The sequence below is a fragment of the Psammomys obesus genome, unplaced genomic scaffold (genome assembly GCF_907164565.1).
Source record: "Psammomys obesus unplaced genomic scaffold, mPsaObe1.curated_primary_1811, whole genome shotgun sequence".
NCBI classification, from domain to species: Eukaryota; Metazoa; Chordata; class Mammalia; order Rodentia; family Muridae; genus Psammomys; species Psammomys obesus.
This window is the reverse complement of record NW_026596057.1, coordinates 11,066,310-11,084,539: the sequence shown is the minus strand read 5'-3', so window position 1 is coordinate 11,084,539 and position 18,230 is coordinate 11,066,310. Positions and strand designations below refer to the sequence as shown.

At 45.2% G+C, this 18,230-nt stretch overlaps 1 protein-coding gene across 1 annotated transcript in view; it reads right to left on the bottom strand.

The window, feature by feature from the left end:
* Pappa2 (pappalysin 2) overlaps positions 1-16,882 on the bottom strand; it is a 237,996-nt gene extending 221,114 nt beyond the window's left edge. Inside the window, exon 1 of the mRNA XM_055624540.1 lies at positions 15,661-16,882. Within this exon, the coding sequence (XP_055480515.1) occupies positions 15,661-16,576 (916 nt within the window). The 5' untranslated portion in view covers positions 16,577-16,882. The remainder of the gene's footprint in view (positions 1-15,660) is intronic.
* Between the last annotated feature and the right edge of the window lie 1,348 nt (positions 16,883-18,230).

The following is an 18,230-nucleotide window of genomic DNA, read 5'->3' as shown; positions in this document are numbered from 1 at the left end:
AACATTAAGCCAACTTCTTTCAGTGTTCACACAAGTGAAGAAGCCAAATGTCACTTGTCGTACAGGGCTACATAGGCCTAATGCTGAGTAGGAAGCTCTGTTCCTCCATTCTCCTATATCTTCTCTGCATAAGCATACCCTTAAAGATATGCTTTCTTCCTAACAATATAGTCCCAGAACCGCAAATGACATCATATTCATCACATTACCTGAAATATCTCCCATCTATTGGGATTCCCTTTAAAAATTAACTTGAGTTTGGTCTTGTCTGGGAAGTCCTTGATCTTGACCATCCTCACAGAAGCAGATAGCATACTGAGGCTTGCTGTAGGCTGCTGTTTTTGTTTTTTTGTTTTTTTTTTAACCTATTCATCTAGGTCATTTGGGACTTCTCTGATAAAAGGGAGCTTAGCTTAGATATCTGAATTTTCCACAGGTTCAAAAAATGATACGTTCCTTTGCCATATCTACTCTGTTACTGAAATCTGGGTTATGAGAGTCCTGGACTGGCAGGTAGAGTGTTCCCATCAAGCCTTGGCGACCCCAATAGTCCTGAAGTTGTATGAATATCTAGGAACAAACAGAGGGAGCCTAACAAGCTCTGGTATGCCCCTTGCTATGAGGCTACAGTTGTTGGCTTTCCCCAGTATGTTAGATAAGCTTTTTCCCAGCCATTCAACAATGGGCTGCTTTCTTCTGGAGCCTACACAGTTAGATGACAGGACATGTGATGAAAATTGTTGAGCACTTTTCTTGGGTAAAGCCCTCCCCTGGAGGCTTCATCCATGGCAGAGTCTCATAGAAAAGTTAACTTAACTACAAGCCAGAGTGACAGGGGAGGGGAAGGTAAGGTCTGTGCAGAAGTGATGTTCTTGGCAAAGGCACAGTTGTTGAACCTAACTTCCAAGAAATCCCCATGGCAAGAGTTTTGCTCAGCACCTCTGGGGGATTAAAATCAGGAGCGAGAGTCCTGCTTCTTGGAGAAGCTTCATCAGCTTCCAGGAAGGTAAGGCTTCGAACAACAAAACAGAAGAGTCAGTCACACACAGGGTCATCAACTCTGGTAACTGCAAAAACATGCTGTATGGGGCAAGTTTGTTTTTAGGGGGAAAATGGGAAAGGGGGGGGAGGGCAGGTTAGGTCATGATCATAAATCAGCCTGATAGAAGGGAAGGTCCTTTCTCAGGATATTATGCCTGGGTCTACCCCATTCATGTGTATGATGCCTTCTGCAGACATCCAGCACCCACCCCTCACCATACACACACACAGCAGAGAAATTGTGGAAGGGTGAAAAGGACAAGGAGGATATAGAAAGAGGCTATTGATCATCAAAGAGCAGTAGAGCTGGCAGATAAGGGACTATGTGAACAGGAAAAGGGTAAAAAGTAAAAAAGAGCAAACCCAAGGAGGTGTTTTTCAGCTGTTCTAGATAACTTCTTTTCAAGACCAGATCAGGCACAACTTTTCATCTCTGAGTCCAGTGTTTTACAAATTACAGCATAGAATTGGGGAAAGTCTCGTGGGGACCATCTCACTAGCATCTTTCCAGCAAAGAATTCAACCACTCTTTACAGAACACTTTTCATTTTAGTCATGCTCTCATCACAGGCGTGGATGATAGAAGCCAGGAGGGGGGATTTCCCTGGCTCTCCACAGGCCACCCAAGCATACAGTGGGAGTCCACCAGGCACAGGGAGGAGAAGGCAGCTTTGAAGTTGCCTGAGAAAGCAGGAAAGCAAACAATGACAGCATAGAACATAAGAATGTAACGAAGGTCACAGCCTCAGGGGAAAAAAAATGGCTTAAATGTGATCCTAGAGAAAGTAGTTAGCATGGGTCCTGGTACCGTATCAACACACATTAGCTACTCTTAGGGTTAACCTTGTAACTTGGTGAAGACGGGGCAACAGGGAGCTAAATCAAAACCATATCCTCTGCCTACTACATAGGACCCACAGGCCAAAACTAGAACCTGCAGATTCTGATTCAGTGGCAGTATCCACATCTTTGCCTTCCAACAGATGTGTTGGTGAAGCTGAGATGTTGAACTCCCTACACTGTGACTAGCAGGACCCCCGTGGTAGTGATGGCAGAGGTTGTGCCTGTTACTATCCTGGTAGAAATGGAATCCTGACCTGGCATGTGTTAGATAAGATCTCTACCAGTGAACTATCCTTCTAGCTTCATCTGTTTTGTTTTGTTTTGTTTCTAATGTGACTAGGAACCAAATCCACAGCGCACATACTAAGAACACAGTCTACCACTGAGCTACACCCCATTGCCTGAGTAGCAGGACTCGAAGTCGGAATCAACGGTTTCTTTGGGGATAAGCATTGATCAGTGGTGCATAGGGATGAAAATTTATCTAGTGACTATAATGCAGTGAAGGAAGGAAGGAAGGAAGGAAGGAAGGAAGGAAGGAAGGAAGGAAGGAAGGAAGGAAAGAAGGAAGGAAAAAATGAAGGAAGAAAAGAAAGAAAGGAAGAATTAAGGAAGAAAAGAAAGAAGGAAGGAAGGTCCCCAGAAGCCAGAGGAGCTGCCAGGGTACTCAAAATATAGTTGTAATGGGCTTGCAGAAGAGGACCAGAACCTTCAGAATTTTCAGGGCATCTCTAGGACATCCCTGCCCCATTCCAACACCATTACATCTTTCCAGCAAGGGCTTGGAGACCCACAAATGACCAAGAAGAGCCAGCCCAGCAGTCAACTGGAAAACAGAAGGGAGCTTAACATTTTTTTGAAGGAGCAGGCTGTGAAGTAGAGCAACTTGATAAAACAAAGACTAACTCCATGACCCTGAGCAACATGAAATGGTCTTCCATGCCTTAGTTTCCAGATCTTAAAATGGCTTATAGCACCAGCTTATAGCGTCAGAAAGAAGAAACATGCCCACACACACAAAACAATTAAGAAGGATCAGCACCCATTAAGCAGCCAGTGGTAGTATTTGTTACTAACTTGATTATTTTAGCATATAGAGCTCCATCTCTTCAACAAACTACAAGCTCCTTGAAAGCTGGTAATCCTCCCTTATAATTCCCTTGATTTCTATTGTATCAAGGCCAACATCTTACCCATGGTAGGAATAAGTAAGTCATTGCAGGCTTGGATCCATAAGAGATTTTTAGAAGCATTGTCAAGGGCATCCCCCCACCTTAAAACATGTCACAGAGCAGCTCTGCTTCCCCTGATGAGAAAATTTACTTAAACTTTCTCCTTCTACAACTCACTCCCACAGAGGGACTAACTACTAATATGACCTAGCAGAGCTCTTCCCCCCCCTACAGCCTGTGCCTATAAAAAGGCATATTGGCTCTCACCTCCTTTTACACTAACCACTGGGGATGACAAGGAATAAAGCGATCTTCTCACTTTTGTCCTCTCTAACTCATCTGGGCAACTTCGTATAGACTCAGGACTTTGCCAGGGTGTCACCTGTCATCTCAGTATATTTGAGCAATACTAAATTATGTTTTCTCACATGAGGAAATAACAGAAGTTCAGTAAGTATCGTAATGTTCCTTTGCTACCAAGAAAGAGTTGGAGGAGAAGGAGAAGGCAGTCTCCTGAATAACTGAAAATATGGGGAATTCTGTTTGCTTGTTTAGTTACTTGTTTATCTGTTTGTTTATTGGCTTGTCATTTGAGTCATTTCTAATTGCCTTCCAGAGCAAACAGTATGGAAGCTCCTGAGCCTCGCAGAGCCATTCTGATCCTGTAGTTATGGAGTTCCCTTAAGAGCTAGAGTGGCCTAAGGCTGACCACCTAAGGTTTACCCAGTGAGCCTCTGCACTGTGAAGAGGGCTGGAGCAGCCTGCTGTTTCTCATCAAAAGTTGAAAGGTGTCCTCAGCCTGTGTTCACATCAACTGATATCTCACCTTAACAAAAATGGGAGGCCAGCAGTACAACAGAATATAGATCCCCCAAGGCAGAAGGTAAGAGATGCGAACTCAGAGAGGGAAAGTCATATGCTGGAGAGTGCCTAGACTATGGCAAATATTCATCTTGACATACCATGGCCTCCACGGTTCATTAGTCCTCAGAGAGTCACAGACACAGACACACTGTGGCACCCTTACCAAGAGCTATTTCCCCTTCTCCAGCCTTCTTCCACCTCCAGCAAAGTCTCCCCTCAAACTCTTTTTTTCTAATTCCCATGAAACAGCAGCAATTCCAATTTCCTATTGTTTAATTCCTCCATCTAATAATGAAGCCTCTCAGAAGTTTGTTTTGTGTTTCCTTTTAGTAGGGTCAGTTTACACAATCAATACTACCCTAGGAAGTATTTACATGGTAGTTCACACATACTCAGTGGTCCTGCAGTACTCAGAAGTCATGAGTTAAAGCAAGCTTGGAGAAGAGATTTTTGCATTGGAAATAAGCTACCACCTCTTGATCAGATGACAAGAGATTTTGCATAGCAGATTTTCTAAAAGTGATGCATTGCATTGCTCTTGTAGCCTAAAGCATTTTCCCATTGGCTACTAGATTATCCAGTAATCATTCAATTACACACACTATCTGTGCTCACATGATAACACCTAAATGTTCATGCCTCTGCCATGCAAGCACAAGTCACCTAAGAGGCCTCTGCTTCCCAGGAAGAAAGCATTGGGAGACAGCCCACTTAGGTTCCCCCACACACAAACACATACAAGGCTATGCCAGTCTGACTTAAGTATTCATAGTGGCTTTGTTCAGCTGTGTGACAGTGGCAGAGAGCCTTAGCTTGTATTCTCAACCTGAACTCAGATGAGTCTGCAGTGCCCTGTGTTCAAAGAGCATTCTCTTAGTTCTGACCTGTGGGTAAATCCCTGCCTAGAACTATTCTGGCTATTTGGTCTCTAAAGAGAAAGAACAAGGGGGAAAAAAATGTGATCTAATGAATTTATAGTTAGGGTTAAATAAGGACTAACATAAATTTTAATCCCATCTTACTGAAAATCTTCATAAAATCTTTTCTTCTACTTTCCAATGAGAAATTTAAATTAAACAAAAGCAGCCAGAAAGAACTGAAATAAAACCAAATTAGAAGCTCAGAAACTTGGGAGTGTATTCCCAGGCTGCCCCCACTTGACTTTAGGAAAAATGGCTTTCCCTCTGTGTGTGCCTCACTAAGCTGCTGGTGTTGGCACAGACAATGTCTGGAGTCTTGGTCCCTGTCATTATACCACCTGGTTCTCAGTATCCACACCTGAGACTATGGCCGTATGGGTTACTCCACCTGTTAATGGTGGATTTTAGCTACTAGATCCCCTTTTCAGTCCCACATTGTAATTGTGTCCTTCGATTGCCTAAAAGGCAGTAAAAGCAAATTTATTAGTTAACAACACTGTTAGCTAGGATTTGGGTAGTTAAGTTTTCTCTACAAATAACTCCGTGAATGGATGTGCAGGCATCAAGTGTTCAAGCCTGAGGAGATTTTAGGCACTAGCATGGTTGTAAGGCAGGGCATGAGGAAGAGCAGTGTATGGGAGGAAGGCAGACCCAAAGAGGCTAGCTGGAAGAGTTCTGTGCACCACCAATGATGAAAATGACCACCAGCATCGATCAAAGACTTACTATCTAGTGGGCATAAGTCCAAACCTGTGATTCATTTAATATAATCACTATTCTTAGATCAAAACTACTAATTCTCCAATTTTATAAATGAGGAGCTTCCCAGTCCTGGTAAAGGGATTAAGGCTAGAAGTCTGGACTCTAGATCTGGCTTTGCTTCCCACAAATTAGACTTCAGTGGAGGTGGCGGTATAGACAGGATGTTTAGCAGAAGGAATAGTTACACAGAGGCAAGGAACAGGTAGGCCATGTAGAGAGGAAAGAACTCCCTGATAGCCCATAACTCTAAGGTATGGTCCCTCTTGAGTAATCAAAAAGAGGCCAAGCTCTGTACGTACAAGATCCAGAATATTCTTTATCTATTCAGTCAAAGTACTCTTTTCCAGGATCTGCCAAGGTGCTAGGTGACACAGGAATGGCTGAGATCCAGAGCTGTCTGAAGATGGTAATGAGAGGTCCAAAGGCCTCACCTGCTAAGTGGACCTGGTGGAACTTTGACTTGAAACTTTGAAGGATGCTGCAGGTAGTAGGAGACAGGGTAGGGAGCGAGCATGTTGAAAGAACTGCCAGGAGCAGAAGGGAGCAGCTGCCTCCCTTTTCAGGGCCTGTGTTTCAGCACTGCACTGCCATGTAGCACTGCTCATTTCCTAGAAATGCTGAGAGCACAGAGTCAAAGAGACAAAGAGGGTGACACCACCGTTTCATGCCTACCTCCTGTCATGGCCTACCCCTGATTTGTTCAGGCCAATGATATTCCATGCTCTCTCTCTCCAAGGGCCCAGCAAGGCCACCACACCCAGGGAGGGAATCTTGCCTCAAATTACCTCTACCCTTGGGATCCATGCCATGGCCTGGATTATGAGGATTATAGGCATAGTCTATTATACAATTATTTCAAATTATTAATGTGCCTTGAAACAAACACTGTCTAAGAAAGACTGCTGCTATGGTTCATGTTTATAATTATTCTGTGTGAAGTAGGAGGGATTCTTCTTCTTTTTTTTTTTTTTCAAAAACAGTTATTGAATGCCTACTTCACAGTCAATAAACATCTGTTGAATAAATGAACTAGTAAGTTAGTGAGTGGAGAAAAATAAACCGAGCTAGAAACTATCTGTAAGTCTATATTACCTTAAATTAAAATGATTTCAAAGCCGGATATAGTAGCTCAGCCTGTGTAGATGGGCCCGAAACAAAGACAGAACACAGAAGACTGGACTGAGAGAGAAGAGGGGCAACTCCGAGGCAAGAGCTCTCGGGCTCAAACCACAGCTCTATCTGCAGCAGGCTTGTGACCTTGGTTCTGTGTGGACTGGCTGCAGCTCCTTATTTCTGTCTGTGCTCGCTATATGGCCCTGGGCAATGTCCTATTTCTCTCTGACCTCTCCACTCTCCATTTCCTTCTTCAAGCTATCCTGAGTTGAGATGTCTAAACTGACTGCTGCAGTGCGTGACATAAAGTCAGCATTACAGAAGTTGCCAAGGAGACAGCGCAATGAAAATCCTTTACAGTAATTGAGCCCACATTTGCACACTTTACACTTCTGTTTACTTGTCTCCCTGTGTTTACACTATCATTTGCTTTAGATTACTAGTTCTCTAACATTGTGCCCTGAGTCTTGGATCTCTGAGTTTGTGTTTACCCCTAACAGCATCCTTCCTGAACATCCTGCTGTGTACCTTCACCAACCCCCTCCTCTCCTACCATACTAGCTCCTTTTCTACCCAACTAGAGTGAAACAGATTCCCCTAAACTAGTCTGTGACTCCCACCTGCCAAGTCAAAGTCCCCACCTCTGACCTGATGGCTTTCTTGACATTGTTGTACTATCTGACACTATTCTTTTCACCTCAGTCCTGTCAGTTCTGACTCTGGTTACCTCTCATCCATACAGAGCTGTTTACTCCTGTTCAGAAGACTATAATAATTCAGAAAGAGCCTCCCACAAGACTGTGAGCATCTTATAGGCACAGCTCTTAGTCTTAATTTTCTAGCATGGGGCATAATGTCTGGTATTTTACTGAATAGAAGCTCAATAAATGTTGAACAAATGAATTAATGAGCATGTATAATATCAAACTACTATCATAATCTGCCCCAAATGTACAGAAAGTAATTGAAAGAAAGAGGGAAAATGTTGTTAGTGGCTAAGGATCAATGTTCAAGCTCTGTGTCTTCACCTTTGATCAGGTACCTGGATCTCCAATCTAGGCATAAGCCATAACTACTGACCTTGCTGTTCCAACTGGTTGTCATGGCAATGCTTCAACTTCAAAATGTTCAGAAGCCTTGGCTTCCAGTTGTTGTATTGTATATTTGAGAAGAACCACTTTTCTTCACCACTCACTTCTGAGTCATAGAGAAAACTGTTTTTGTTTGCCCTGAGTTTTATTTCCTGGCTGTTTCTTTCTTTTTTAAGTAAGGTTGTCTTTAAGCAGGTAGTAAACACAGGAAGGGAAGAATGTTGTTATTTTGGGGGATACATATTTGGCAAAGAAATGTGCTCTCTGGAAGGTACAAGAGTGAGGGTGTGTAATGTGAACAGAACCAAGTCTGATGAGGCCCTAGAGTAACCTAACTCTATGCCCTCAAGGGCGGAATCATGAGATTTATGTACTTATTTGTGACATCAGGAACTCAAGCTCCTGAACATTCAGGGTGTATGGGTTCAGGATCCAAACGAAGGTGTTGCCTTCTTCCTAATAAATGCCAAATAAGGTGTTTATTTGGCCTCTGCAAGGCCTGAACTAAAACAGGAAAGAGAGGGAGCCAGACCTCCTGGCATACACATTCTGAATGAATCAGATGGCCTGCCCCAGAGGAACAAGAAAAAGTGCATACATGTGGAAGGAAGCAGGAGGTGAAGAAGGACAAAGTGTGGCTGGCTACAGGCAAACAGTTGGATTTGCCTTGTCTTCAAAGGTGGTTTCCACTTTACAGCTCTGTCTCTTACTCTTAACAACCTGTGCTCCATGCTAGAAATGACATCCAAATGTCTCTGGGAGTTTTCATTTTATCCTTGAGGATGGGGAGAGATCATACCTCACAGAGTATGGGCACTGAGAGCCCACCATGAATTCAAAAGCCTCACTCACCGTATTGTCCGTTTACAATCAAACAGAACCTACAACTGCCATTGACTTCAACAAGTTTGGGGGACAAAGCGAGAAAAGGCATTAGCATGTGTCAGGCGGGAGTGTGGTGAGTAGGATATCACCTTGTCATTCTCAGAGGAAATCCATCTGCTTCCATTACCAAAAAGATGATTCTAAAGTCTCAGATCTAAAGCCACAAGGCAGATGCCAAGACTTTGCCAGACTGGGTTTTCAAGCACTCAGCTAGCACAAAACCCAGAGAACCTGTGGTACTGTAAGGGAACCCTGTGAAGTGTATCTTCCTGCTTCCTCCTTTGTGCTGCTTCAGAATCTAACACCTTGTGATTCCTAAGTGGCTTAGCATTCCCCATAAGCCTGTTGCTTAGAGCTTATCAGGTAGAACACAATAGGAAATGACAGAATATTTTTTTGGATTGTGTGAAATGAGGAAACAAGGCCAGAGGAACTATGGAAAAGAAGCATGGCCTTCAGGAAGAACCCTCTACATCAAAGCTCTGCAAACAATTATGGAAGAGCAAGGTCCAGCACGACGCTTGCTTTGATAAAGTTTTCCTGGGACACAGCTTACCAATATGGTTGTACATTAACCGTGGCGATGGGCGGCACATAGTAGCAGCAGAATTTTGGAGTTGCGTCAAAAAGTCTGTATGGCCCACAAAGCCTGAACTATTTAGAATCTGTTCTTTTTCAGAAAGAGTCTGTCACCCACTGCCCTGTGCTCGCACATATGGTGTCTTATACTTACGCGACAGTCCACATACAGCAGCAGCAAAAGCATTGTCTGAGCTGAGTCTTCCCCAGCCCAACAGAATCCAAACCCGCATGTGGGTTCCAGAGTAGTACAAGAGTCAAAGCCAAAAGAGGGTTAAATATGCCAAGATTTTGTTAGATAAAGACGACTCTGGGAGAAAATGGGAGCTAGACAAGGCTGGGAGAGCCACCAGCCCGTAATGTTAAACTGACCACAGGGAAGGAGAGAAGAAAGAAGCGGTCTAAGGATATCCTGGGAGGTTGTTGATGGTACCTAAGCCAGAACCAAGTTGTGTTAGCTTTCCCTTTGTCCTTGCCACTTCAGGGAGGAGTGGTCTCTCTACACACACAGTTCTTGGTCAATGAACCCCCTGTGTTGGATCCCTGAAAAATGCACTCCCTTCTAGTCTGTTTCCAGGTACACCCCAGCTAACTTCTGGGCACACGGAAGCTCAAGAAGCGATGTGCTAGAACAGCTCCTGGGCACAGTTCCCACTTCGGGGATGAAGGGCCAGACCAGACATATTTTAGGCTTCTCAGCCTGCACAGTCCCTGTCACAACCACTAAACTCTGCCGTTCACCATGGAAGCAGCCACAGAGAACACGTTATCAAATGAAGTTTACAAACTTCATCTGTAAAAACAGCTTCACCTTTGGGGCCATAACATGACAGTCCTTGATCTAGAGCTGTGGGATTGAACTTCCTTAAAGTAATTCAAACATTTGCTCGTGTGAGACACGTAAGGGAAGGAGCGCATCTATGGAAGGCAGGAGGGCAGCCTTGGGTTCAGCAGTTTCCACGGGATGCCCTTCAGACACTGTGTAGGTAGCAACAGCACAGCTTCAAAGCCACTGTCCAGAAAGTTCTTCTCACCCCAATGGGAATCCAGCAGTCTAAACTTCAAGTTGATTCCACAAACATAATTTGTAAAATTGTGTGATTCTAACATTACAATAGGTATCTGGGAGTGACAAATACGGTTTGGAGGTGCATAGAGCCTCTCAGGGATGTTTAGTTGATAAAAATAAGAACCAGGCCTTACTAATAAGGCAAGAAGCAATGTGCAATCCAGGGAAGTACACAAGAAGGTCTATAGAAGCAGACTACAAAGAGAGAGAAAAACTCAAGAGCTCACTCCACTCAGGGAGGCTCTCTGGATAAGGGTACCACAACAGGCTGTCAGAAGGTGATCATGATAGGTCAGATTTACCTCTCAGGCCAGACTAGGCTCACATAGCTTCTCCACTGGAGAGTCATCAAGTCTCACCATAAAAAGTCCAAAGAAGCTAAGTCACAATCATCAGGCACGTGTTTCCTTCACACCAATAATTCATGCGTCTCCATCACCAGAAAGAACAGGACCACCCCCAGGGAAAAAACCATGGGCCCCCATACAAACAGCTCTGTGCCAGCAGGGTCACAATTCTCACTGAAAATCTGAGTCCTGATCCAGGAGGGGTATGTGAGAGGAACAGGTGATTCCTCAGGCTCTGATGAGGACAAGTACTCTGACTTGACCATCCATGCGTGCAGGAAGCAAACAAGGGCAGGACAGAGACCCCTGTCTTCTGGGAAAGATGTGGACACAGTTCTTTGCCTGACTGGGTCTGGGGGATCAAGAAGGCCCTATTGTCTCTTTAAATATATGCCGTTGTGTCTTCTGCAAAACCGTGCATTCACGGTGGTCAGAACTCTTTACCATAAAGCCTCATTCCATAGATGTCACTCACACAGAAAAGCTGGCAATGGGCTCTGAACCATGGCCTGATGTCAGCAGGCTCTGGCTATCAGGAAGTCCAGAAGCCAGGTAAATATGTACACTTTTCTATTAAGCAAGCACAGATTTCATGAGCGATTTAATAGGGCTTACGGCTCAGAAAAAGAAAAGTTTTAGCACCATTGCCCAATTGATTTGAAATAGCACCACTCAAAGAAAAAATAAAAAAAAAAAACAGATGAAACTTTTTAATGAAATAAATGGATCTTTTTTGAATTTTTAGTCTGCCATTTTTCTCCTGAGACTATATTGTGAAAAAAAAAAGAGCTACTTAACAGCCATTTCCATTTTACAGATTATCAAATTAAATTCCTAAGGAATTAAAGTTAATATCTCCACTAAGGAAAATTTTGAACTAAATCCGAAATTAACTTAATCTGGATATTTCCTGCTAAATATCTTTCATGTCACTGGTAAGCAAATAAGCCTCACAGGCCAAATTTTGTGGTGAGCACCATATCTATGCGATTTACGAGAAACACTTACTTCTACAGGGCCTCTCCCTATTTGTCTTTTTTCCAACTTAAATATCACATGTATGTAGTAACACACACACACACACACACACACACACACACACACACATATTCCCTTTAATTTTCAATTTGAGAAAAGTGTAGCTCAGGAGAAAAGCTGGATAAATTGCCAGAGACAATTGTCCTGTTAAGTGTGGGAGAAAGATTTGAATCCAGAGGTGTCTGCACCCCAGGCTCGACACTGGGATGTGTTGTAAGGTTTGGGCACTCGTGGCAAGGACAGTCTCTCAGACATCGTTGTGTTCCGCTCACTGACGTGCTTCACTTTGCATGGCAAGGCACTCAGTGAGTATTTGTTGGGTGAAGGATCCTGGGCTTGGACTCCAGCATACTATGGACTTAATGACTCAGTGTCCTGCAGCTCGGAGCTGCAGGCGGTTACCCAGCTGGGCGACTTCAGGGAACATTTGAAATCAATTGTGGGTGCGGAGGAACCTGTTAAAAATGTCCTCTTTTGTGTATGTTGAGGCTGAAGGAGAGGAACGGAAGTTGGAGTGGTGGGCAAAGCTCAGATGGCTTCAGGCACTGGACCTTAAAGAGTCCATGCCAAAACAGGACAGAAGACAGCTTATTTAAACACTAAATTCTAATGGCCCAACCTAATGGACTCCTGACCTCAAGCTACTCCTAGCTTGCCACAGTCTGAAAGTGCCAGGCTCCTGACTGGTTACCTTTGTGAAGAACTCCACCACAGAGCATTCTGCGCCACTGGCGGGCTCCCGCAGTGGGAAACGGGCAACTTCGGAAGGCCTACCTTTCAGAAAGCCCAGAGGATGCCCAGAAGAGGCCCCCAGCACCTGAAGTTTGCATGCCCTGCATTGCCCTCAATCCTCAATAAAAGCATTCTGGAGTCTGACTTGTTACAGAAGAATGCGGGTACTTAGAGTGCAGAGAGAGGGTAATTCTAGCTGATTTTGTTTTCTTTTCTGCTTGCTAGCGCTACAAGTTAGTCACAACTCTCAAAAAGGCCACTTTTGCTATTCCAGACAGGCCTTTCGAAAAAAAAAAAAAAAAAGACTTATGTGAAGTGGACCCCGAGGGATGCTTACCAACAACATTTTGCAGAAGGTGATTAAATTACAGCCCAGAGGCTGGGACATCCTGGACAGCCCTCAAGGAAATGAGAGACATTCCCCACTTTGCGGCCTCCTCCTCTCCTGTGCACGAGACAACACTGCCACCTAGTGCCGTATGTTGGAACTATTCCCTGAGGTCCCATAGCTGTGGGCAGGGGCTTCAACTGCCTTTGAATAAACTGTTTGAGGTCTCTGCTGAGGAGAAAATATCCCAAGCATGGTAGGTAGAGGACTTGGAAGCCGGTTTGAGTTAAGTAGGCGGAACCTGGGGTTTGAAAGCTGTTGGCAAAGTGAGAGCCAAGTCTTGCAGCATGTTGGCCCACCCTCAGAGGAGCAACAGAAGTGAAGCTTCGGGCTTGTGTGTAACTCCCAGCAACTTGATTCCACATTGTCACTCTGTGTAACTCAAGTCCCACTATGCTAGGAACAGACACTGACCAGCTTGAGGATCCATGCCAGTGGGAGGAAGACGGATTGCTGAGAGATGTAAAGTCGTGGAATTGGTAAAGGCTTTTATTACTGAGAACTTGATCTGGTGACCTCATGATCCTTAGCCCAGCTATACGCAGGTGAAATACCAGCAGCATAGACAATGAGTAGACATGCTGAGCCCAAAGAATAGAGGCCTTGTTATCAACCACTGCCTCCCTCAGATAATTTGGGTCAAGCACAAGCCTGAAGAAAGATAGTGAAGGGACCATGAGGGAAGATAGGCCCTCTGCCCTTCACTTCTTAGAGTCAGACCTAAAAGGGAAGTCCCAGAATACCACAGGAGCCACTCTGACTGGAGGAAGAAGAAACCTCAGAAACTAAATTGCCAAGAAAGATTTTTCTGCCTAATCTTACATGCTTAGAGAGGCTAGGAGGGTTCGGGTGATGGACACTGGAAGATCTGAACGCGTGCTGTGGCAGGATGGAGACCATTGCTGGTGATAGACAGGCAAGGCAGGGAGGCACGTGGAGATGAGGGTGAGCATGCCAGAGGTGAGGCATAGCGTCCTGGAACTGTAATCAAACCATGACCTCACTCTCCTTGAAGGGTGTGGGACAGAAGTCCTGGAGGGTAAAAGGCAGGGTCAGGTGCCACAGTCCTGTTTTCCAAGGTTGGACTTTAATAACCCCAAGCAAATCGTCCCCCACAGCCTCCCCCATATATTCCTTTTGGATTCTCCTCTCAGTCTTCACAGCCAAGGAACTGATCCCAGCTCTCTCATGTTGCCACTGCAGGAGGAAGCGCAGTCGGATCTGCCGGTCTCAATCTAGACTGCAAGCACGCAGTCTCCCTGGCAGATGGGCACTAGGAAGCCAGACTAGGCAGCAAGAAGATGTCATCTGGGGAAACTCTGAAGCTGCCAACTCCAATCAGATAATCATCTCATTATTTCTTCCATTTTGGCCCCAGAATAAGGATTTCCTTCTCCTCTTTCTCTGCCCCCACCTAGCTTACAGCCTGGCCCCTTCTCTCAGCCCCTCTCCCACCCAAAACTAAAATAAAGCAAAGCCACATGACTGGAGAGTGCTCAGTGTCTGGGAATCCCAGATTCCAAATAAGAAATTGCAGCCAAAGAGGGAGAGACATAGTGTCCAGAGGATGTTCCGGCGACACCCCACTGGAGGAGGCCTCTTCCCTCCAGATTTATTTGCCCAGACGGCAGCTTGTGCTCGGAAACCTAAGTGGGTTTTGTTGTTTGCTGGCTTGGTTGGTTTGGTTTGGTTTTTGTTGTTGTTGGGTTTTCCTTGGTTCATTTGTTTGTTTGTTTGTTTTTGAGGAGCTATCAAGTGATTCACGAACTCTGGCATTTTTTTTCCCTAGCCTATCTCTGACATGCCCCCTCATTGCCTCAGTTTCTCTATCAATGTAATGGAACGGACAAACATGAATGAGTGCCTGGCTAATCCAGATTGGTCTCTGTTATTTTTCTTCTGATAAGTATTTGATTGCTTTTTAGTTAGCTTTTTAGGAGTCATTGTGGCATTCCCCTGCATACAGATCCTTATACTTTATGCCCATTTGTCCCCATTCTCCCTTGGTGGAGTATCTAAAAGAATAACGACACACCGGGGGATAAAATATACAGTCAAATCCCTCCCTCACTCCTTGCCCAAAATCAACCTTTCCAGACAGGAAAAGAAAGGCAACCACTCCAAACCCAGCTCTTTGTCCTTCTCTCTTTAATCAAAATGAACACAGGTAGCGAGCCCAAACAAACGCCTCTGAGTAACACTATAGAGTTATACGTGTTAACAAGCTTCATATTTAGGTCTTCATAGCAATAACCAGGGCTAGAAGTCAGGACCTGGCCTTTAAGCCCCCATCACTTCCAGTAGATCTGTTGGGGTGAAGGGAAGGGGACCCAGGATATAGAAAAAGTGCTACCTTTCTTCCTAGTTCCAGGATGGCAGCCTTGTTCCCTTGCTGGTTGGACCCAATTGGGCATTACTCATTACTACCATCCTTGGACTCTCCTCTGCTTCTGGAGGTGCCTGGGTTTTCCATACTAGACTATGAGAAGCAGTGTGACCCCCCTTTCCTCTGTTCCCTTTAAAAAGGGGAAAGAGCTAAGCTGAGATCTTCCAAAGTGCAAACACAATGTATAGAGCTCCGAGAGATAAATAACAGCAATGCCCTGGGTAGGAGTCATCTTCCCTTTGATGTTGCCTACAGTACTTCTGCTTTGATAAATAACCCCCCACACCCACACATCCCCTCTGGCCAAGCCTTCCTAGCTTTCCTGTTTTAGCCTGTTCCTCTTTTTGTCCTTTATATCTACCCACAACAGACACGGGGCCGGCCACACCCCCGGGACCCGAAAAAGCCCAGGAGTAGAGTGGGACATTACCTGCAAAGATGGCTGGGTTGCTCTGTCCTCCCTCTGGTCTCACCCAGACTTCCACTGTGAACGCCTCCCGGGGAATCTCAGCCAGCACTTCTGGACGCAGGAGCAGCCGCTCCCTCTTCCCAGAGAAGTACAGTACAGGCAATCCTCCTTGAGGGTTAAAGGTCTCTGCTCCCCAGCCAGAGGCCCCTCCACCATTTTGGATGGTGCCTTCCAATGGAATGTCACTGTCTCCGTGCTTACGGGGGTCCTTAGGCCAAAGCCGGAAATCTTGAGGGTTATTCTGGGGGTCTCTGGTCACTTCTGCCTGCCTCTTCTGCACTTGGTGAGGAAACCTAGGCTTGGTCTCACCCTTCCTCCGGGTCCCTGCTGAGGGTCCCTTCCGGTACACAAAGGTGGCAATGGTGGAGGCAGCAGTTTCTGAGCTTCCCCGAGTCACAGGCTCACCTAGAACCTCGTTGGATTCTCTCTTGCCAGGATAACTGTCATCATCTCTCGGCAGCTCTGATTGCCCAATAGGACCATCCCTTACCCACGGGGCAGCTGGCTGCTCAGACGCCCTCCTCACTCCTGCTGGGTTTTCAGTCAGGTCTCCAGGAACACCACTAGAAGCATGTCTTGCTGCGCTTTGTTTACTCCATCCTGCATTCTGGGTTTGCTGCTTCCCCACAGGGTAGGACCTCAGGTAGCTTTCAGGTCGGCTTGGGTAGACCCCAAAGAGATGGTGCTGGGGAGCAGTTCTGGGTCTTCGAACCTTGTGCCCCAGCCAACAGTGTTCACCTTCCAACGGCACCTGCTTCAGGAGTCCCCTCTGGGCCAGGGATTTCTTGCGTGTCCAGCCCAGCTCCGAGTTAGTGGTACTGATTGCCCACCCAGCCAGAACCACCAGGCTTATTCTCAGGACCTTCCAATACATCATATCTCCCGTCAGCACACTTCTTAAAAACCAGAAGTCAGTTTCTGGGTACCACACAAGAATGATGGGAGAAGAGAGGAAAAGACAACCAGCAATGGATTTGAAGTCACCAGGAAAACTGAATGACAAACCAAACTTTCTCAAGTAGCACCCAAAAGAAGGCCTCTCCTGGCTACCTGTCCTGGGAATTCAGCCAGCTCCTTGTGGCTTCTGTCGCTCCTGTCTCCTGGACCTTCTCACCAGCTCCCTTGACCTCTCTTCTTGCTTGATTTCAAACCTCTCAAAATGAACTTAACTGTTCTTACTTTGAGTTTTCTCTCAGAGACCTTTTCTTCGTTCAGTAACTCCTCTCCTCACTGATACTAGAAGAGAGTGTATAATATAAGCAAAATCCTCTCAGATACGCACTACCTTAGCTGGTCACTCAAAATAATCTTATTCTCTAATGTGCTCTTCTGCCTCTGTTCAACTTAAAGCAAACTGAAAATGAAATAAGATAAAATAAAAACTCTTGGGGTGAGACACGATTTGATGCTTATTCTTTTAAAATGAGGAAATAATCTGGGGGCACAAAAATACAAGCTGATACTTAACTTTCTTTCTCTTCAGAGTCCTCAGCCAGATGTCCATGCAGCCTCCAGTCTGCCTGGGTAGGTGAATGCTCCCTCAGCGGAGCTCAGGGTTGTTGACTATTGAAGAGAGTTTGTTGTTGTTGTTGTTGTTGTTTTGGTTTTTTGGTTGTTTTTTTTGTTTGTTTGTTTGGTATTGGTTTTTGTTTTTATTTCCGTCCAACTTGTTGGTGTGCTGCAAGTCTCTGTAAAGTTCTCTGGCTGCCAGTCTGCTGGTCTCCTGATCAAATGAGTCTGGGAGCCCTTGCTTTCACCTTCAGGGAGCCTGGTGGGTCTCTGGAAAGAAGGATAAAAAGAGCAACATGAACCGCATATACGTCAAGGGACCTGTTCCCTCCCTCCGGTTTCTCCTGCTTCCCTTCTCTCCCTCTCTTTCTTCCTGTAATTATCTTCTTGGGTTTTTTTTTTCATTTAAAAACAATGATGATGTCAAAGCTAATAAGTTTGGTGCATCACTCCACCTACTCCTTGTCCCCTCCTTCCTCCTAAGCCCCCCTTCCCCCACCTCTCTGAGGCACAAGGGGACAGATGCTCCTCTTGGCTTTCCCAGTAAACATCTCCGGCTTTCTCTTTCAGCAGCCGCAGCCTACACAATCAATAGAAAACAATCAATACTGTTTTGGAGCGTGCCTTTCTGTGTGTAGCCTCTCTCTCTCTATCTCTCTCTCTCTTTCCCTCTTACACGCACACATACACACTTTGAATGGATGTGGTCAATAAACACACACTAGCCTTTTGGAGACCATTCACATCTCTTTCTTTTGATTTATCACAAGCTTTCCATGGTTTTTTTTTTTTCTAATTTTTACTCTATCACTTCAGATTTCAAAGGACAATACCAAATTCACTTCCTATTGGACACTGGAGGAAAGGAGAAATCAATTACCCTGCCGTGAGAAGCATTAAACGGAAACGCCGCGTACTCCTAGCACATAGACGTTCTTTTTCTCTCGGAAGTTTCTTGGTCTAAAGTTAGTAAAAGTCACCATATGCTGAGGGAACACATAAACAAAGGAGGTGCTCAAAAT